Source organism: Excalfactoria chinensis, chromosome 1 (genome assembly GCF_039878825.1).
Source record: "Excalfactoria chinensis isolate bCotChi1 chromosome 1, bCotChi1.hap2, whole genome shotgun sequence".
Lineage (NCBI taxonomy): Eukaryota > Metazoa > Chordata > Aves > Galliformes > Phasianidae > Excalfactoria > Excalfactoria chinensis.
Window position 1 is genome coordinate 79,729,938 of NC_092825.1, and position 16,513 is coordinate 79,746,450.

At 41.9% G+C, this 16,513-nt stretch overlaps 1 protein-coding gene and 1 long non-coding RNA gene across 3 annotated transcripts in view; one reads left to right on the forward strand and one right to left on the reverse strand.

The window, feature by feature from the left end:
- Positions 1–16,513, forward strand: part of DPT (dermatopontin) — a 143,263-nt gene that overhangs the window by 108,158 nt on the left and 18,592 nt on the right. The window contains exon 1 of one of the 2 annotated variants that reach the window (XM_072337678.1): positions 9,078–9,427. The exons of the other annotated variant lie outside the window; for it this stretch is intronic. Coding sequence (XP_072193779.1) covers positions 9,129–9,427 — 299 coding nt within the window. The 5' untranslated portion in view covers positions 9,078–9,128. Of the gene's footprint in view, positions 1–9,077; positions 9,428–16,513 lie in introns of those variants that run through there. 2 annotated transcript variants of the gene reach the window in all.
- LOC140252707 (uncharacterized) overlaps positions 1–16,513 on the reverse strand; it is a 195,200-nt gene that overhangs the window by 43,775 nt on the left and 134,912 nt on the right. The window lies entirely within an intron of this gene.

Consider the following 16,513-nt stretch of genomic DNA (forward strand, 5'->3'; position numbering starts at 1 on the left):
GTTTAATACCAATTTTATACAAAGGTCCAACAAGTTCAGTGAAGAAATATCTTTATGAAAGAATAATAACAAGCTTCAGAATATTTCTGCCTTTGATGATGTGGTGATGACTGCTCTCCCAAGAAAGCTCTCCAGCTATATAAAGTACAAATGGCCAATTTTTAGATAGTACCGAAGTAGCTGAGCTGGAATTTAGCCCACAGAGTAGACATAAATGACGATATTAAAAAAAGATGAGGACAGATTTGATGAAAAAGGGGATGCGGTTACTCAGCTCCTGCATAAAAAGGTCCTTGAAAAACATGGCCTGCTAATTCTGTGAAGGGGTTCAGCACTGACTCAGACCAAAGCATCTGGCTTCTCTCCTGAATCAATGCCTCCATTTGATGAAGCCTTGAGGATTTTTTTTCTTTCCTTTTGGCATTTTTACCTTCAAATACTGCTCTTCCATGCTTGACTCAGCTCAGTTCGGGACTGTAGCTAGAGAACAGGCTTGGATTTTAGGCGTACATGCTAAAGTAAATAGTGATGACAATAGCAGTAACAAGTTTAAAAAAACCTTTTAACAAAGGATACTAGGAAAAGCCACCTGAACTTCAGCAGTGACATGTAATTGGAAAAATACTGTGCTCTGTCCTGACATTTGAAACTGTAATTACACACGCTCGTCAAATTGGCTTTTCCTCACTGTAATGATCTTGGAAGAGTCACTGTAATTGCAACAGCTCTGTAATTTGCAACAACTTTAGGGAATGAATTTATTAGCACAAATTGCAAGAGATACTACAGCTTTTACTGGGGCAGCTTTCACAGCCTGATGCGTAAAGTGGGAAGGAGCAGTTATATCGCTGCTCTGACAAAAGCCTGGATTGTTATGATTAACTGTGCCAGAGTTTGAAGAGCAGGGATCATCTAACTTCTTTGCTATTAGCAGAGTTAAACAAGTAACACATATTTTTCTGTTCATTAACTGTTCATGACTTCTTGATATACATGTACAATAGTCAAGTTACACAGTTTGTCGTGCCATAATCTGAGGGATGGCTGTGCCAGAAATGGGACAACTGTCCCCAAGTAAATCTATTAGAAATTATTTCTGTAAACCATTCTGTAAATCACCAATGACAACAACAGGCACAAGAAAGATGTGGAGCTCTTGGAACAGGTCCAGAGGAGGGCCACTAAGATGATCAAAGGGCTGGAGCACCTCTCCTATGAGGAAAGGTTGAGGGAACTGGACTTGTTTATCTTGGAGAAGAGAAGGCTCAGGGGAGACCTCATTGTGGCCTTCCAATACCTGAAGGGAGCATATAAACAGGAAGGAGAACAACTGTTTACATGAGTGGACAGTGATAGGACAAGGGGGAATGGTTTTAAACTGAGACAGAGGAGGTTAAGGTTAGATATTAGGAGGAAGTTTTTCACTCAGAGGGTGGTGATGCACTGGAACAGGTTGCCCAAGGAGGCTGTAGATGCCCCATCCCTGGAGGCATTCAAGGCCAGGCTGGATGTGGCTCTGGGCAGCCTGGTCTGCTGGTTGATAACCCTGCACATAGAGGGAGGTTGAAACTCAAGGATCATTGTGTTCCTTTTCAACCCAGACCATTCTATGATTCTATGATTTCCAAAGCATAAGCATTACATTTCAGATTTGAAGACAAAAAAAATTTATGGCAGCATCTAGACAGCTTCCCAGCCCAAGAAAATTTGCTTCAGTCGTTTCTTTACTAACATTTATGAGTGCAGCTTCCTCAGCTTTTCCTTTTTTCAGGGACTCTATGACTTTGCATAAGTTTACATTTCCTTTTTCTATTAACAAAACCATTATTTAATAACATGCATTCAGGCAGAAAACTACAGAAGTAATCCAAAAGGCTTATGACAACCTTGGAAACAACACTGCTTTCTTTCTACAGAGCAATATTTCAGGTGGCATCACATCTGAGTTTTCTACTGCTACTTTCAAAGAGGTAACAGCTCTGTGGTATCCTCTAATATCCTCCAGTCTTAAGCAGTAACTCCCCTTTTACACAGAAAGGAATGCAAAGCAAAAGCTGAAGCAGGGTCTCTGTAGGGAAGCTGAAGCAAGGAGGTGGGAAAAGGTGATGGTCTAGACTGCAGAGTTTAAAATCTATTTCTAGACCTGAGGTGGTATCTGACATTGAGCAGACCACTGGACCTACTGCATAAATAAAGAGTTTTCAACATTTCCTGCTTTTGAAGAATGTGAATGAACTTAATCAAAATACCCTGAAAACATCAAGTGAAAGGTGCTAGGAAAAAATGCCGTTAACAGTAGGAAATCTTGACAAATGATCTTCAGCCCTCCCCATATTACTCAAAAGGAAGGTAATACTGTTGAGATAAGAAGCTGACAAGGAACGTGCCCCTTGTGAAGCACAGCTCTCTTAGCAGATTCATCTTTCTCCACACTGCCAAGGCTTGCGTAACCTCATTTCAAAATCATAACAAGGCACCCCAAATCCTCACACCTTTATGAAAACTGACAGCGCAGAAAGCTTATACAAGAAAATGTCACGCTGCAAAGATGGCACAGAAAAGTAATCAGCAATTGAGTTCAAATTACAGCTCCAGCAGCATCTCCTGACTCATCCAAGCTGCTCTGCTTTATTGGGACTGCCAGCAGCACTCTGAGACAACGTATAATGAAATATACAAAATGTGTGACCCCACGGATGCGACGAGTTGAGAAGAAAAACACTTTCTTCTCACTGTGAACTGCCATGACGTGGCTACACTAGCTTGGAATCAGGCAGTGTACTGCTGCTGCTGCTGCTGCTTCAGCCCTACTTGTGTATAGAGAACTTCAGGGTTCAGGGGATACACATTCAGACTCCTTCCCCAGTACAAAATGCAAAGCTTCATTTCCAAGTCCTGCATTGCATGGAATGAAATTCTTCTCATGCACCAGAAGGACCAAATGCTGTGAATAACACCTTTACATGCCCCTTCTGCCTTCAGAGGGGGGCAAAAACCAACTGACCAAAAAAGATTGTCCACGAGTTACACCTTTCAGATGGAAGAACATCAAATTATTATTTACCAAAAAATAAATAAAGCTTTTATCTTCTTTCCCCTATTTTTTAATGGAGCTTAAATGCTAAAATAACCCCCCGTAAGATTATGGTTCTTGTTATTCATTTGAATAACACTGCTGGAACTGTGATGGTAGTTCCAAGCACTATCTTTCTGCATTTCATGGCTATAGCATGGCAATGAATGAGAATGCTGCAGCACTGCTAATGGCTCCAAAGCACTCATAATGCCTGCAGTGCTAGGTAATGCTGCATACAGTATCTGCAGCAGGAGAGAAATACAGAATAACTCAGGTTGGAAGGGTCATCTCTCTTAAGGTTTCTAGCTCTAACAGTGCTGAAAGAAGAGCAAACTTCAAAGTTGGGCCAGGGAGGGGGGATATAAACAATAATCACTTTTATCTGCCATCTCTGGGCATGACAGAAAACAAACACTTTTATGTGGATTAAATGAAGCATTTCTAAGAAATAAAATGGAGTAAAATCACCATCCAATATACATGCCATAGCAAGGAACTAATATCAAAAGGTTGGCCCTAGCACCTCATATTTGCTACTTCATTGACACTTTCTGCTTTTTCAAAAACTGAATGTGCAAAGCAGGCAGCTGACCTGCTTAAACTCATATTAATGAGGAGATTATTTCAGAGAGACAGATTTTTAAACACTTTTGAATTATGCACCCAGTGCAAAGCCACTCAAAGTCACACAGCTGCAGATCAGTTTGCAGCTCTTCTCAAGTCTGTTCCAAACTATTAGCCACTGGACCTTCAACAGCTCAGTTTGACTCACTGGTCAGAATGGAAAAAAGCATAGTGGTTAGCATAGTGAGTCAATGGAAACACAACCAAAGTTGCATCTCTCAGCACTGCCAACACCAGTGGAATTATCTGGGTTGGAACAGTGGTGTGAAAAGTTAACAAACCAAGCCCCGTGTAGTCTCAGCTTTACTCCATGAACCAAACAGCCTTCTATTTAATGAATGCTCAGAATGAAAATTTGTATATGTATAGGATTCTTTTTTATAACCCTTAATAGGTGTTTTCAAACCACAGTTCCTCCCACCCCCAAATAACCCCCTTTTTAAGGCAACTAAAAACTATCACATACCTCCTGTATGAAATTCTGCTCTCTTGTTTCTATTCATTATCAAAATGAATCTTGATATTATTCAAAGTTTCCAGAAAACACTGGAGCCAAAAAGCACAGAATTACTGGTACTGGTTTATATGGGGGACTTCAACCATTCTGATAATTTTTGGAAATGCAACATGGCCAGGCACACGTGGTCCTGGTGATTCCTGCAGTGCATTGAAAATAACTTTCTGATGCAGGTGGTGGAGGAGCTGATGAGGAGGGGTGTGCTGCCTGACCTTGTTCTTAGTAACAAGGAAGGGCTGGTTGGGGATGTGAAGATTGGGAGCAGCTCAGGATGCAGTAATCATGAGGTGATGGAGCTCAAGATCTTGTGTAAAAGAAGCAAGGCAATAAGTAGGATTGCTAGCCTGGACTTCACAAAAGCCAATTGTGACCTGTAAAGGTGATGGAACAACTTGTTCTAAATACTCTCTAGAAGCAATTGGAAGAAAGGAAGGTTATTAGGAGTAATCAGCGATTCACTAAGGGGAAATCACAATCTCAGAATTGTAGAGGCTGAAAGGGACCTCTAGAGATCATTGAGTCCAGCCCCTCTGCAAAGCAGCCCCCCCTACAGCAGGCTGCACAGATAGGTGCCCAGGCAGGTCTTGAATATCTCGAGAAGGAGAACCCACAACCTCCCTGAGCAGCCTGTTCCAGTGCTCTATCACCCTTACTGTAAAAAGTTCCTTTGCATATTGGTGCAGAACTTCCTATGTCAAGTTTATGGCTGTTTCCCCTTTTCCTGTCTGAAGAGATGGCTGAAAAGAGGTTGGCCATGTCTCTTTGACTCTCACACTTAAGATATTTATAAACATTAATAAGATAACCTCTGAGTCTTCTCAAGGATGAACAGACCAAGTTTTCTCATAGGCGAGATGCCCCAGGGCCTTTATCATTGTTATGGCCCTCCACTGGACTCTCTCCAGGAGATACCTGTCTTTTTTGTACCGAGGAGCCCAGAACTAGACACAGTACTCCATGTAAGACCTGACCAGGGCAAAGTAGAGTGGGAGGATCACCTCCCTTGGCCTGCTGGCTCTGCTCCTTTTAATGTACCCCAGCATACCGCTGGCTTTCTTGGCCACCAGGACACACTACTGGCTCATCACCAACCTGTCATCCACCTGGACCCCCAGATCCTTCTCTTCAGAGCTCCCCTCCTGCAGGTCACGTCCTAACCTGTACTGATACGATTATACAGAAGTCCAAGTCATTGTTGACCAGCCTGGTAGCCTTCTATGATGTCATCAAAGGCTGGGTCAATGGTGGGAGCGCAGTGTATATCTTCTACCCTGACCCTGGTTCTGTTCAGCCTCAGGAAAAGAAGACTTGAGAGAGGAACTGAATAATGTTTATAAATATCTAAAGGGAGGTGGGAGGCATATGGATAAGGCCAGGCTCTTCTTGATGCTATGCAGTTATAGAACAAGGAGTAATGGCCTAAAACTTGAACGTATTAAGTTCCATACAAACATGCAGAAGAACTTTATGGTAAGGGTGGCAGAGCACTGGAACAGGTTGTCCAGAGAGGCTGTGGAATCTCCTTTGAAGGAGATAACTCAAGACCCATCTGGATGCCTACCTGTGTGACCTATTGTAGGGAACCTGCTTTAGCAGGGGGTTGGACTTGATAATCTCTTGAGGTCCCTTCCAACCCCTGCAATTCTGTGGTTCTGTGATTGTGGATTTTCAGGTTGTCTCTGAGAAGGACACATCTGCACTGCCACAGCTGATATGGGAGAGTTGTAGTTCCACATCTCTCATGCACGTTGTCTATCCTGCGCAGCATTTTTTTTCTAGCTTCTTGATCCTGGTGCAGCATGCAGGTCCCATCTCATTCACTAAAAAGGATTGGACAGGGTAGACCTTATGTAGGAAGAGTGTCAACAGACACACTGAAACCTCACACCATGAAAACTGTAGGCAAAGGAAGACTGTTTCCTACTCTCCTCAGTGGCTTCCTTCCACTTCCTCTCGTGCTCCTGATTTTTTGTGGGTTATATGAAGACCTCTTTCCAAGGAACAGTGTTTATAAAGGGTCATGTGAGGTGACAACCATATATATAATAATGTTGCAATTACTGCTCAAATGACTTCCAGAATGCCTCTTGGGCATGCAGAGACCAGCAGTGTGCAGCATTCCCAGATGTTTACTACGTGTCTAAAGATATAAGAGAAAAAAAATGTAAACAACTGAGTTAGCTCAAAAACTTATGTGCGCCTGTGCAGTTCAAGCCTACGGTCTGATGCCCATGGGAACAGTATGTTCTTTCAGCCTTCAATTTCCTCTTTCTTTAGACTCTGGCAACTTATGTCCTCCCTTATTATTAACTAAGATCTTGAGCAAGGTAGCTTCAGGGAAAGGGCTGTGCTATGCTATTGTATTTCCCCCTTCTCCAAGCATCTGCTTCAGCTGGAGATGAGGTCCTAAGCGAGATAAGCAGCTCTCAGCTGCACAGTTCATATGGATCTGCAATGGCTGTGAGCACGGGCAACTCAGCTACTGCTGTACTGTGATCCATGCAGAGAGCTCAACTCTGTACTTATATTTTTGTCAAACAAGGCTCTGCCACCAAAAAAAATAAAATAAAGTCATTACCTATAGGCATGTAAGCACCTGTTTTAAGAGGCCAAAGGCAGCTCCTGGAATCTGGGCTGATCAGTAAAGGTGCCCACAAAACAGTGACCAGGCAAAGCATTGTGAGTCTGGAGATGACAAGAGAAGGGCTGCTGTTTGGAGCAGATCCACTCATCTATCCATCACCAATCTTCTTTCAGAGAGAATTACTAAAAGAATAAAAGTTCCCATGGAATTGTTTGTGCGTAGCCAAAATGAGGAAGAGGAATAGTGAAAGGGTTGGAAGAGAAATTTGCAGCAAGAAACAAGCTCTGGATCTTTTGTGGTAATTTCACTGGAAGAGATATGGTCTGAACATTCTCCTGGAGAAGCTAGCAGACTGTGGCTTGGACAGTTGTACTCTCTGCTGGGTAAAAACCTGTCTGGAGGACCAGGCCCAGAACGTGGTGGTGAATGGAGTTAAATCCAGATGGTGACTGGTCATGAGTGATACCCCACAGGGCTCAGTATTGGGGTTGGCACTATTTAATGTCTTTATTGATAATCTGGATGAGGGCATTGAGTGCAGTCAGTCAGTTTGCAAATGACCCCAAGCTGGGAGGAAGTGGCAATCTGCCTGAGGATAGGAGGGCCCTGCAGAGGGATCTGGATCAATGGGCTGAGGCTAATTCTGTGACCAAATGCCAAGCCGTTCCTAAAGCCATGCACAGCTACAGGCTTGGGGCAGAGCTGCTGGCAAGCTGCATGGAGGAAAAGGATCTGAGGGTGTTAGCTGACAGTCGGCTGAACAAGAGCCAGTAGTAGGCCCATGTAGCCAAGAAGGCCAGTGTAATCCTGGCTTGTATGAGAGATAGTGCAGCCAGCAGGACTAGGGAGGAGATTATCTACTCAGCACTGGTGAGGTCACACTTTGAGTACTGTGTTCAGTTTTGGGCCCCTCATTACAAGAAAGATATTGAGGCCATGGAGCATGTCCAGAGAAAGACAGCAAAGCTGGTGAAAGGACTGAAGCACAAGTCTTATAAGGAGCAGCTGAGGGAACCAAGATTGTTCAGTCTAGAGAAGATGCTTAGGGGAGACCTTATCACTCTCTACAACCACCTGAAAGGAGGCTGTAGAGAGGTGGAGATTAGTCTCTTATCCCAGGTAACAGGACAAGGAGTAATGGCCTTAAATTGCACCAGGGGAGGTTCAGGTTCAATATTATGAAAAACATCTTCTCAGAAAGAGTGGTGTATTGGAACAGGCACCCTGGGAAGGCAGCGGAGTCACCATCTCTGGAGGTTTTCAAGAAAAAGGTAGATGTCTTACTGGGTGACATGGTCTAGAGTGGTCAGAGTCATAGTTGATTGGTTGGATTACATAATCTTAGTGGTCTTTCCAGCCTTAATGGACTAAATGAAGTACACCATTCCATGCACTTTAGAATAGGGTTGTTTTCTGATAAATGGTTGAAGGTCATGGCACATGAAGTCACTTTCATGCAGTAAGCCAGGTTTTGAATTTGCAGCACAGAAGTTCCCCAGGTGTAACTTTTTGTTTCTAGAACATGATAAAGGTGAGGTAGCTCAAAGATTCCAACAGAATATAGTGTAACATGAAATTGATCATAATTTGTTTACATGCCTTATCCTCACACTAAAATACCCACTGAGCCCACCGTTTTATGGTGCTCACTCACAGTCACAGTAAAATCAGCTCTGCATGGATGCTTATGCCCTGCTTCATAGTGTGGCTGATTCCACGTCAAGCCAAATTCTCAAGTCATTTGGGCTCCACCTCTCCTCCAACCAAACCACACTAAAATGTCTAAAGGATTTTTCACAACAGCAGCAGTGAGTTCCTTCGCCCTACCCTACTCCCCTCTTTCTAGGAACTGGCAGAATCCCTTCAAACATAGTTAAGGAAAAGAAAAATTTGGGGTGTGCAACAAAATGATCACATTTTATTGGATGTTACTTGTGATGGAAAGCAGCAACTTCAAATAGAGTTTCAATTTCAAATCAAGTCATTTTCAAACTTAACTAACTGCTGTCTTGTGGATGAAAGACGGATGTGACAGCTGCTGTATTACAACCTGTATCTAGCTCTAAAGTGTAGCTCTGTGCTGAGTGCATAGATGGTTTGTGGTGGTGAGAACCCTCTGCTCCAAGGGCCTGCAGAGTTACTGTACTTGCAGAATTCCACCTTAAAAGCAATTGGACGTGTCTGTAACTCAGGGAAATTTTGCTAAGCAATGACACATTGCATTTGGATCTGGAAGCATAACATCTGGAAGCCAAATGTTAGAAACGATATAAAAGGGCCAGCCCAACAAGCCAGTGGGGCATTTCTAAGCCAGAAAAATCCTCAGGATGGACCTTGTCCTTCTCTGGGTATTCCTGCCTCTGGTGTCAGTGGCATGGGGCCAGTATGGTGACTATTACGACAGCCCCTATAACTATGGAGATAATGATGAATGGGTCAACGTATACCGGCAAGGTTTCAACTTCCAGTGCCCACATGGGCAGGTGATCGTGGCCATCAGGAGTGTCTTCAGCAAGAAGGAAGGCTCCGACAGACTGTGGAACTATGCCTGCATGCCAGCAGCCCAGAGCCTCGGTGAGCCGACAGAGTGCTGGTGGGAAGAGATCAACAGGGCGGGAACCGAATGGTAGGACACTCTGACCCACCACCCTGGGAGGGCACAGCTCTAATACCCCATACAGAATGTGGGTGCTCATACAATGCAATGCCAGTGCATAGCAATGTGATCCTAGTCAGCGGCTTTGCTGCCTGAACACATTCCTCATGATGCATGTGTGAGGGGTGAGCAGCATCTCCTCTGCCTGTAGCACTTTCCTGCTGGAGGGTCTTTGTGCTTTACAAGTGCTGGTCCGTTAGGTCACCCATAAGCTCAGCTGCCTGGTGGCTTGGTCTTGTGGCTGTCATTTCAGAGCTGAGGAAACCTTCAGGGAGTATAGGACAAAGTCACTCTCAAAAGGCCACACAATGAATCAGTACTAAGCTGGGGAAAAAACTGTCTAGCTCCTGACTCTGACCTCCTTATCACTAAGCAAAGAATTCTCTTTATCACGCTGGCTTTTCTCTTTGTGTTTTTGTTGCTAAGCTTTTTGGCTTAAACCCAGTGAAAGGCAGGTTTCTAGTCATGCTGGTACTACAGGAGCCAAAAACCCATGTTAATGAGTGGCAATGGTGGCGTTTATATGCACAATAATGGTCACAGAAGATGACATTAACTCCTCGGTGCAGTCAGCTTTGGTGCACTAGATGTTACATTTCCTATTCAGCTTTGAGACAAAAGTAATCACATTTTGTGGCCACAGTAATCTATAGAAAAATGTATGGCATTTCATGTTTAGGCATTATATATCCTATATCTGATTTTCTTCTGATTTGTTTTTTTTGGTAAAATGTGAAATACACTTTTAGAACATTCCGAATATGAAACATCCTTTGAACAAAATGAAATGAATGCAAGGATATTTTCAAATATTTTAAATGGTTTTCCGCCAGAAATTGCAGTATAATTTTTTCTAGATTTCACATCATATGGGAACAGGTTAACAATAAATGCTAAGCTTCTGCTTTTCAAATGAGTCAAAATTTTGTCCTGAATTATTCATGGTATTTCATTCACCACGTGATGCATTCCTATGGCTGATGCAACTGCTGAGGAAAGATTGACCCCATACTTCACTATGGAATAAGAAAATAGAGGGTGAGGGCTGCAAAACATGCAGAAAGACGACCCCATGATAATACTGGGTGACTTCTTCATCGTTCTTACATTGATGCAATTTCTACTTATTACACAGTAGATTTGCTTTAGACCTTTCTGTTGTTCAAAATAAAATTGTTTTCTTTCCAAAAATCCCTGGCAGCAATTGCTTGAGTTTGCTTCTTACAAATAGGACACTATGTAAGTCTATATAGAACATTTTCTTCTGCTGTCTGGAGCCACATTCGTCATCGTCCTCAGTATGCTTAGTGCACCCAAATCTACAGCAAATTATTTAAATCATATTTCTTCTACATTTTAATAATCTTTTCACTTTGTCCTTACATTTTTTCCTCTTGCCTTTCACCCAATCCTATTTTCCTTCCTAAAGGGAGTCCTGTCCAACCCCTCTTTAATGTTTTTAACTCTGTTTAACCCTCTTCTAGCTTTTGGAACTTCATAGGCACTTCTTCCCTAGCTGGCCTTTCCATTCAATCATCCTTACATCTACTTTTCTGCTCCACAAAGATCTCCTTCTTCTACCTATCTAGGGGGTGGAGTGGGTTGAGTGTCAAATACACCAAAGTGATTTGGGAACACACACCTCTTTGCAAAGGTGAACCTGGGATCTTAATTATTTTGGCTATTTCTGTTCATCTTAGATAGCTGTGTCTAGTTGTATTCCACAGTTTTCTGTACTACAGGGATGAGGTGGTTGCAATTCAGCACTTCATGGATGGGATTTGCTGCATGCAAGTGCATCCCTTGCTATGCCCAGGCACTGCTGCCCAAGAATTCAGTAGGCTTATCCAGGAAGGGGGTCACAGCTAGGCCAGCAGAGAGCCAGCCTGGAGCATCCAACTTTAATCTTCAAGTTAACGTGACAACATGAATGTATCTTGCAGAGCCTTTGATAATCCCACACCTACTCTCTTGGTAGTCTTTAAATTATTTCTCATAACAGCCTTTATTTTTTTCTCTCTTCCATACTCATCTCAGTGCCCTTTGGAGCTGCTTCAAGTTCTAAAAAGATTCACTCAGTAATCAATAGGGACTATGAATATGAATCATAATCTCTATCAGTTCCTGTTTGGCCACCTCTGCTTCTGTGCTGATCTTCTGATTAACCAATGTGTTGGTGGGCCATACATCATCCTCATGTCAGCTGAGGCAGCATTCTGATGAACTAGCTCATCCATTCCAATCCTGGGAGCAAGGACCATAATATTTCTTCTTCAGCTCTGGTCACAGGGTAGTTTGTCTCACTTTGCACATCAGAGCCAGGGATATTCAATGGTTTCCTCTACCAATAACCACAAAGCTGATAAGCTTTTCCCAAAGCTTAAGCTACATTTTCTCTGCTGTGATTTTTTTGCTTTGTTTTGTTTGTTTTCCTTGCTCTGCCTTCATGCAGAAACACACACACAAAACCCCTGACCTGTGATAAATTAGGTCTGTGGCATGTCACAGATCAGCATTTCTGACTACTATGCTACGCACAATAAAGACAAACCCAAGAGAGGTTTCTTTAGAAAAGCCAACAAATCAAGGAAAGCTTTAGAGAGAAAACGGAGTGGGAATACAAAGCAGAAAGAGGAAAATAATCTCCAACATGCTGTTTTCTTTGGCCATCAGTGTTATGGGGAAAAATGGCAGAAAGGATGTGGAGGGTGTTGGACTGGGAGAGCTGGGGGTTTGGGAGGGCAGGAAAGGACGACTGGCAGAGATGGCTTAGGTAAGTTTGCTTCCTACACTACCATTACGTATTACATGAACTTCAAGGATGAAATCCATACAGTTTTTCATCCTACAGATATGAAAAAAGTCTTCAGCAAAGAGAAGGAAATTGTACAGATTCATATTAGGCATCATTCCAATCATCTATGGGTACCTGCACTTCTGAAAAGAGCATGTTCTTTCGTGTTTTGCTGAATAGACACAAGAAACCTGAGAATGTCTTATAAGACTCTCAGGAATATTTGGGGAAGAGATTGGGTTAGATGGCTGATTTCTTCTCAGCCTTCTCAGCTCCATAAATGTGTGAATGTGCTCTAATTCAAAGTTCAGTATGCATACAGAGGCTTTGGTGAATCTGTCCCAACAACTTAGCACTGGCTGTACTGCCTCTACAGGCTAGCTATCTGCTAACCAAGATGCTATTCAACTGGAAGCAAACCTGTTCCTCAATAATTTGAAAATAATCATGTCGTGAGTACACAAAAGTCCTCAGGACACCCTCTGGTTCTACATAGTCCTAGTTATTTATTTGCTGTGACTTCACAAGGAACTGTGCCTCTTCAAGCCAAATAATGTGGATGTTTACATTTCAATTTGTACTGGAGGAGATTTGACCTCAGGTAAATATTTCACCAAGTAAGAAAATGTAAGGTCTGAGGTCTAAGCTGGAAAGACTGCTTCACTGCTTCCCTGGATACTACAGAGTTGTCTCAACAGACCACACTTCAAATGAAGTATTTAAGAAAAATGTTTTTTCTTGACTAAAAGTGATTTCATAAATAGACAAGGTTGGAAACAAACAAACAAACTAAAACTCGGGAGTGAAAGACAACATTTCCTTCCAGGAAAAATGTTTGATTTACACCACATAACAGAGATGGAACAGTGCTAAACCCCAGTGTACTCCCAGTTATCCATATAGCACAAAGTATAAAAGTTTCCAGCAAAGCTCTACTTAATGCATGTTTATTGCCTTTTTTTTCTTTGTTTAGACTTACAAGAAAGCGTTTGGAAGGGACTCTGAAAAAATGATCTCTAGATTCTCCCACCCCATTCCCATTCTCGCTTTTCTTTGCAATTTCATTCCATGCTCAAACACACAAAGGCATACATGCTGACCTTTCAAGCAGGCATACAACCCAACTTCCTATAAATCAAGTGCAAAATAGACTCATGAGCAAAGGAAGGAAATGTCTATAGGAGTCTTCTGTTCAGACATTGGCAGCTCACACCAGTACATCTACAGGGAACTGTCTTTGTTCTCCATCTTTGACCATCAAGCTGCTTTTTAAAATATTCCCATTTGTGCTATCTATGCAAACAATTTTTTTTCTACAATTTATGTCAAAGGGACAATGCTACAGGCTTCTCACACATCTGCAGTGGACTGAGTCCAGTGGAGCACTTGCAAAGAAGAGAAGTCTTTAGGCGGATAGGGAGGTCTCACCAATGGCTGTGAGAAAGAGATCAAGAGGGGAGTTATTATCTTGCCTTCCCTCTGTGTAGTGAGCAGAAAGGAAAGTCAGCACCTACCCCTGACTGATTATCTGTCTCTTATGATGGAAATAAAAACATAGCCAAAGTTCAGAATGAGGTTTCTTTTGGTATATGGAAGCAAGCAACAGCACGTTCGCCCACCCCAAAACAGATAGTAAAAGCTACTTTGTAGAAGTGTTCACTCCCCTCTCATCTGTAATAGAAAGATCATTAAATTAGCTTTCATCATGCAACTAACCAAATTATACAGGGGAAGGAAAGTCCACAAAAACAACTCGGGGCAGCAGGACAGGGCCATAAACAGATAAATAAACAGATACATTATATCATAATACATAAATCATTTTTGGAAGTATGTAGAATGACATTCTCAGGTCGCTCTGCTATAAGGAACAAACTGCCCTTTATGCAACATGACCAGGTGTCTACTGGGCTGTGTGTCAGACTGCGCTTTTCCAGAGAGGGGCTCAATGTGGGCTCTAAAAGTATATACTGCTGCAGCTTGACGGATCTGCTCCTCTACGTGTCATCATCCTCAGGGATAGTACATTACTGTGGCTAATTTCTAATGTATCTGAGGGACAGAGGGTCTCAGGTAAAGGTTTACAGCACAAGACTAGATGAGGCATAACACACTGGGACACAGTCTAGCAAAGAACAAAAATAGGATGCAGACATAATCAGGAAGTGTCACCACAGTTGGTACTTTAGCTCAAAACAATACTGCTGTAAGCAAGATTTGTCTTCAGGATATTGAGTCAAAGTTCCATACACTGGCTACCAACACATGCAAATCTTGTGGGATGGTTTAAGCAGATCTGTGGGGTGAAACAGTTTGTGCACAGGACCCAAGATCCATACAAGCATTTTGAGTAGGTTTGCTTCAGATCAGATCTAGTCTGGCCCCATGCTTAAATATACATAGGCAACCATGAAAGCTTTTGAATAAACCTTCTGGTTAAATTTCATCTGCAGCAAATTCAATTTAAATGCTACAAGATTATTATAGAACAGCAACCAAACAGTAGTAAGCAGGGATCACTGGGAGACTTACTTTGGAAGTGCAGTCCTGATGTGAACTAAACTGCTAACATAGACACATTCTTTGGTTGCCTGCCATGACAAAACTGTACAACACTAATTATTGGCCACTTCAGAAGAAGATGTGGGGAGTGAGAGGCTTTTCACAGCAGTTGCAGCAAGCAATGAGTGGGAAGTCTCAGCTACCATATCCATACCTGCTACTACACAGAATGCCCTCTGAAAATAAGGCTCTGTAGTTTACTTACTCTCCACAGAAAACCCTGAAGCCATTTCCAGTGAATGGGACAAGGGAAGGGTAACATTTCATTCAACAGCACCTTACCCCTCCCCACCAATCTTCCCACTCCTCCAACTACCAGTCAGCTCACCTCCTCTTCCACCACTACCAGATCCAAAAGGCAATTCTACATGCAATCCAACTTGAGCCAACTAGAAAAATAAATCAGTCCATCCACTGCCAAGTTTCATCCCACACAGTTCCAGTTGGTTTCTCATGCTTTTCTGCATTCCCTTTCCAAAAGGTATCTTCCTCTCTTCTTAGCAGTGTCAGGACTTTGAGAATATGGAGAACCCAGCAACATTTCCAAATTATCCTCTATAACAAGAAGTGCTAAAGAGTGGGTCTGGTGAAAAAGGCCATTTTTTGACTTGGCCGTATATCAAATGATCTGACTCACAGTTTTTGATTCACCATAGGAGTCTGAGGATTTGCTGTGACACAAGTACTGAGGTTGATACAGAAAGAAGAAATGCTCATAAATTAAGACTTGTTTTCAGATTAGTATGTAGAATATCTGACTAACGAGATATGTGAGGAGAAGGTTGATTGGTTGTTTCACTTGAAGAATTGCTTTCGGATTGTAGGAAAGAGGCCAAATGGGGAAAGGAGGGAGGAGATTTTACACAAACTCACAAATAAGCATTCCATTTTCTGAGAATATTTCTTAATTTTTGGATAATTTTGACTTGAAAATTAGAAAGATAAGAAGAAAAATAATCCTGCATTGTCTCAAAGCTAAATAAAAGTACTTCTATTTCACCATTATCTTTATCTCTCTGAACCTAATATTGAGCTTCATAAAAAAGACTGCAAGATTTTATGTATATATGACAGAAGTAGAGAGGGAGAAATGAACTTGAGCTTAAAAGATCACTTCAGATGTTCCTTTGAATGTTTTTAAAGTACAACAACAATTTAATTACATAGAGTGATTTATTTCCAAATACACTCTGCATCAAAGAAACTGATTTTTAGATTTTTAATAAGACTACAAATGTATATATATCTATATATCTTTAACACAAATTTGTTCTTTAGAAGACAGATCCATGATCAAAAACAACTCAACCTTCCTGATGTTGGGTGTCCAAACATGTATGTATGTAAGTCAGGGAGTGTTATATTAGTTAGATTTTTAAAAATCTATAGGAAGAAGAGTTTATCTGTGATATCTTTCTGAAAAAAACAATCTTTCTGTAAAAGTTGGAGTATATTAGTAGAGGTGTCAAGAAAGAAAAAAAACAAAGCAGCTGTAGGAAGAGACCAAGAAGAGAACAGGACTTTCCTGATTGAATGCAAGCAGGTAGGGAGATACAAAAGGAGAAAGAAGAATCTCCTACAAGGACAAGCCTGAGCAACAATAACAGATTTTGATCACTGAAAATGGAAAACTGCAGAGCAATGCCAAGACTCTGAGAAAAAAATGCAAATTAAATGGGGAAAAAAATTCTCCCACTACT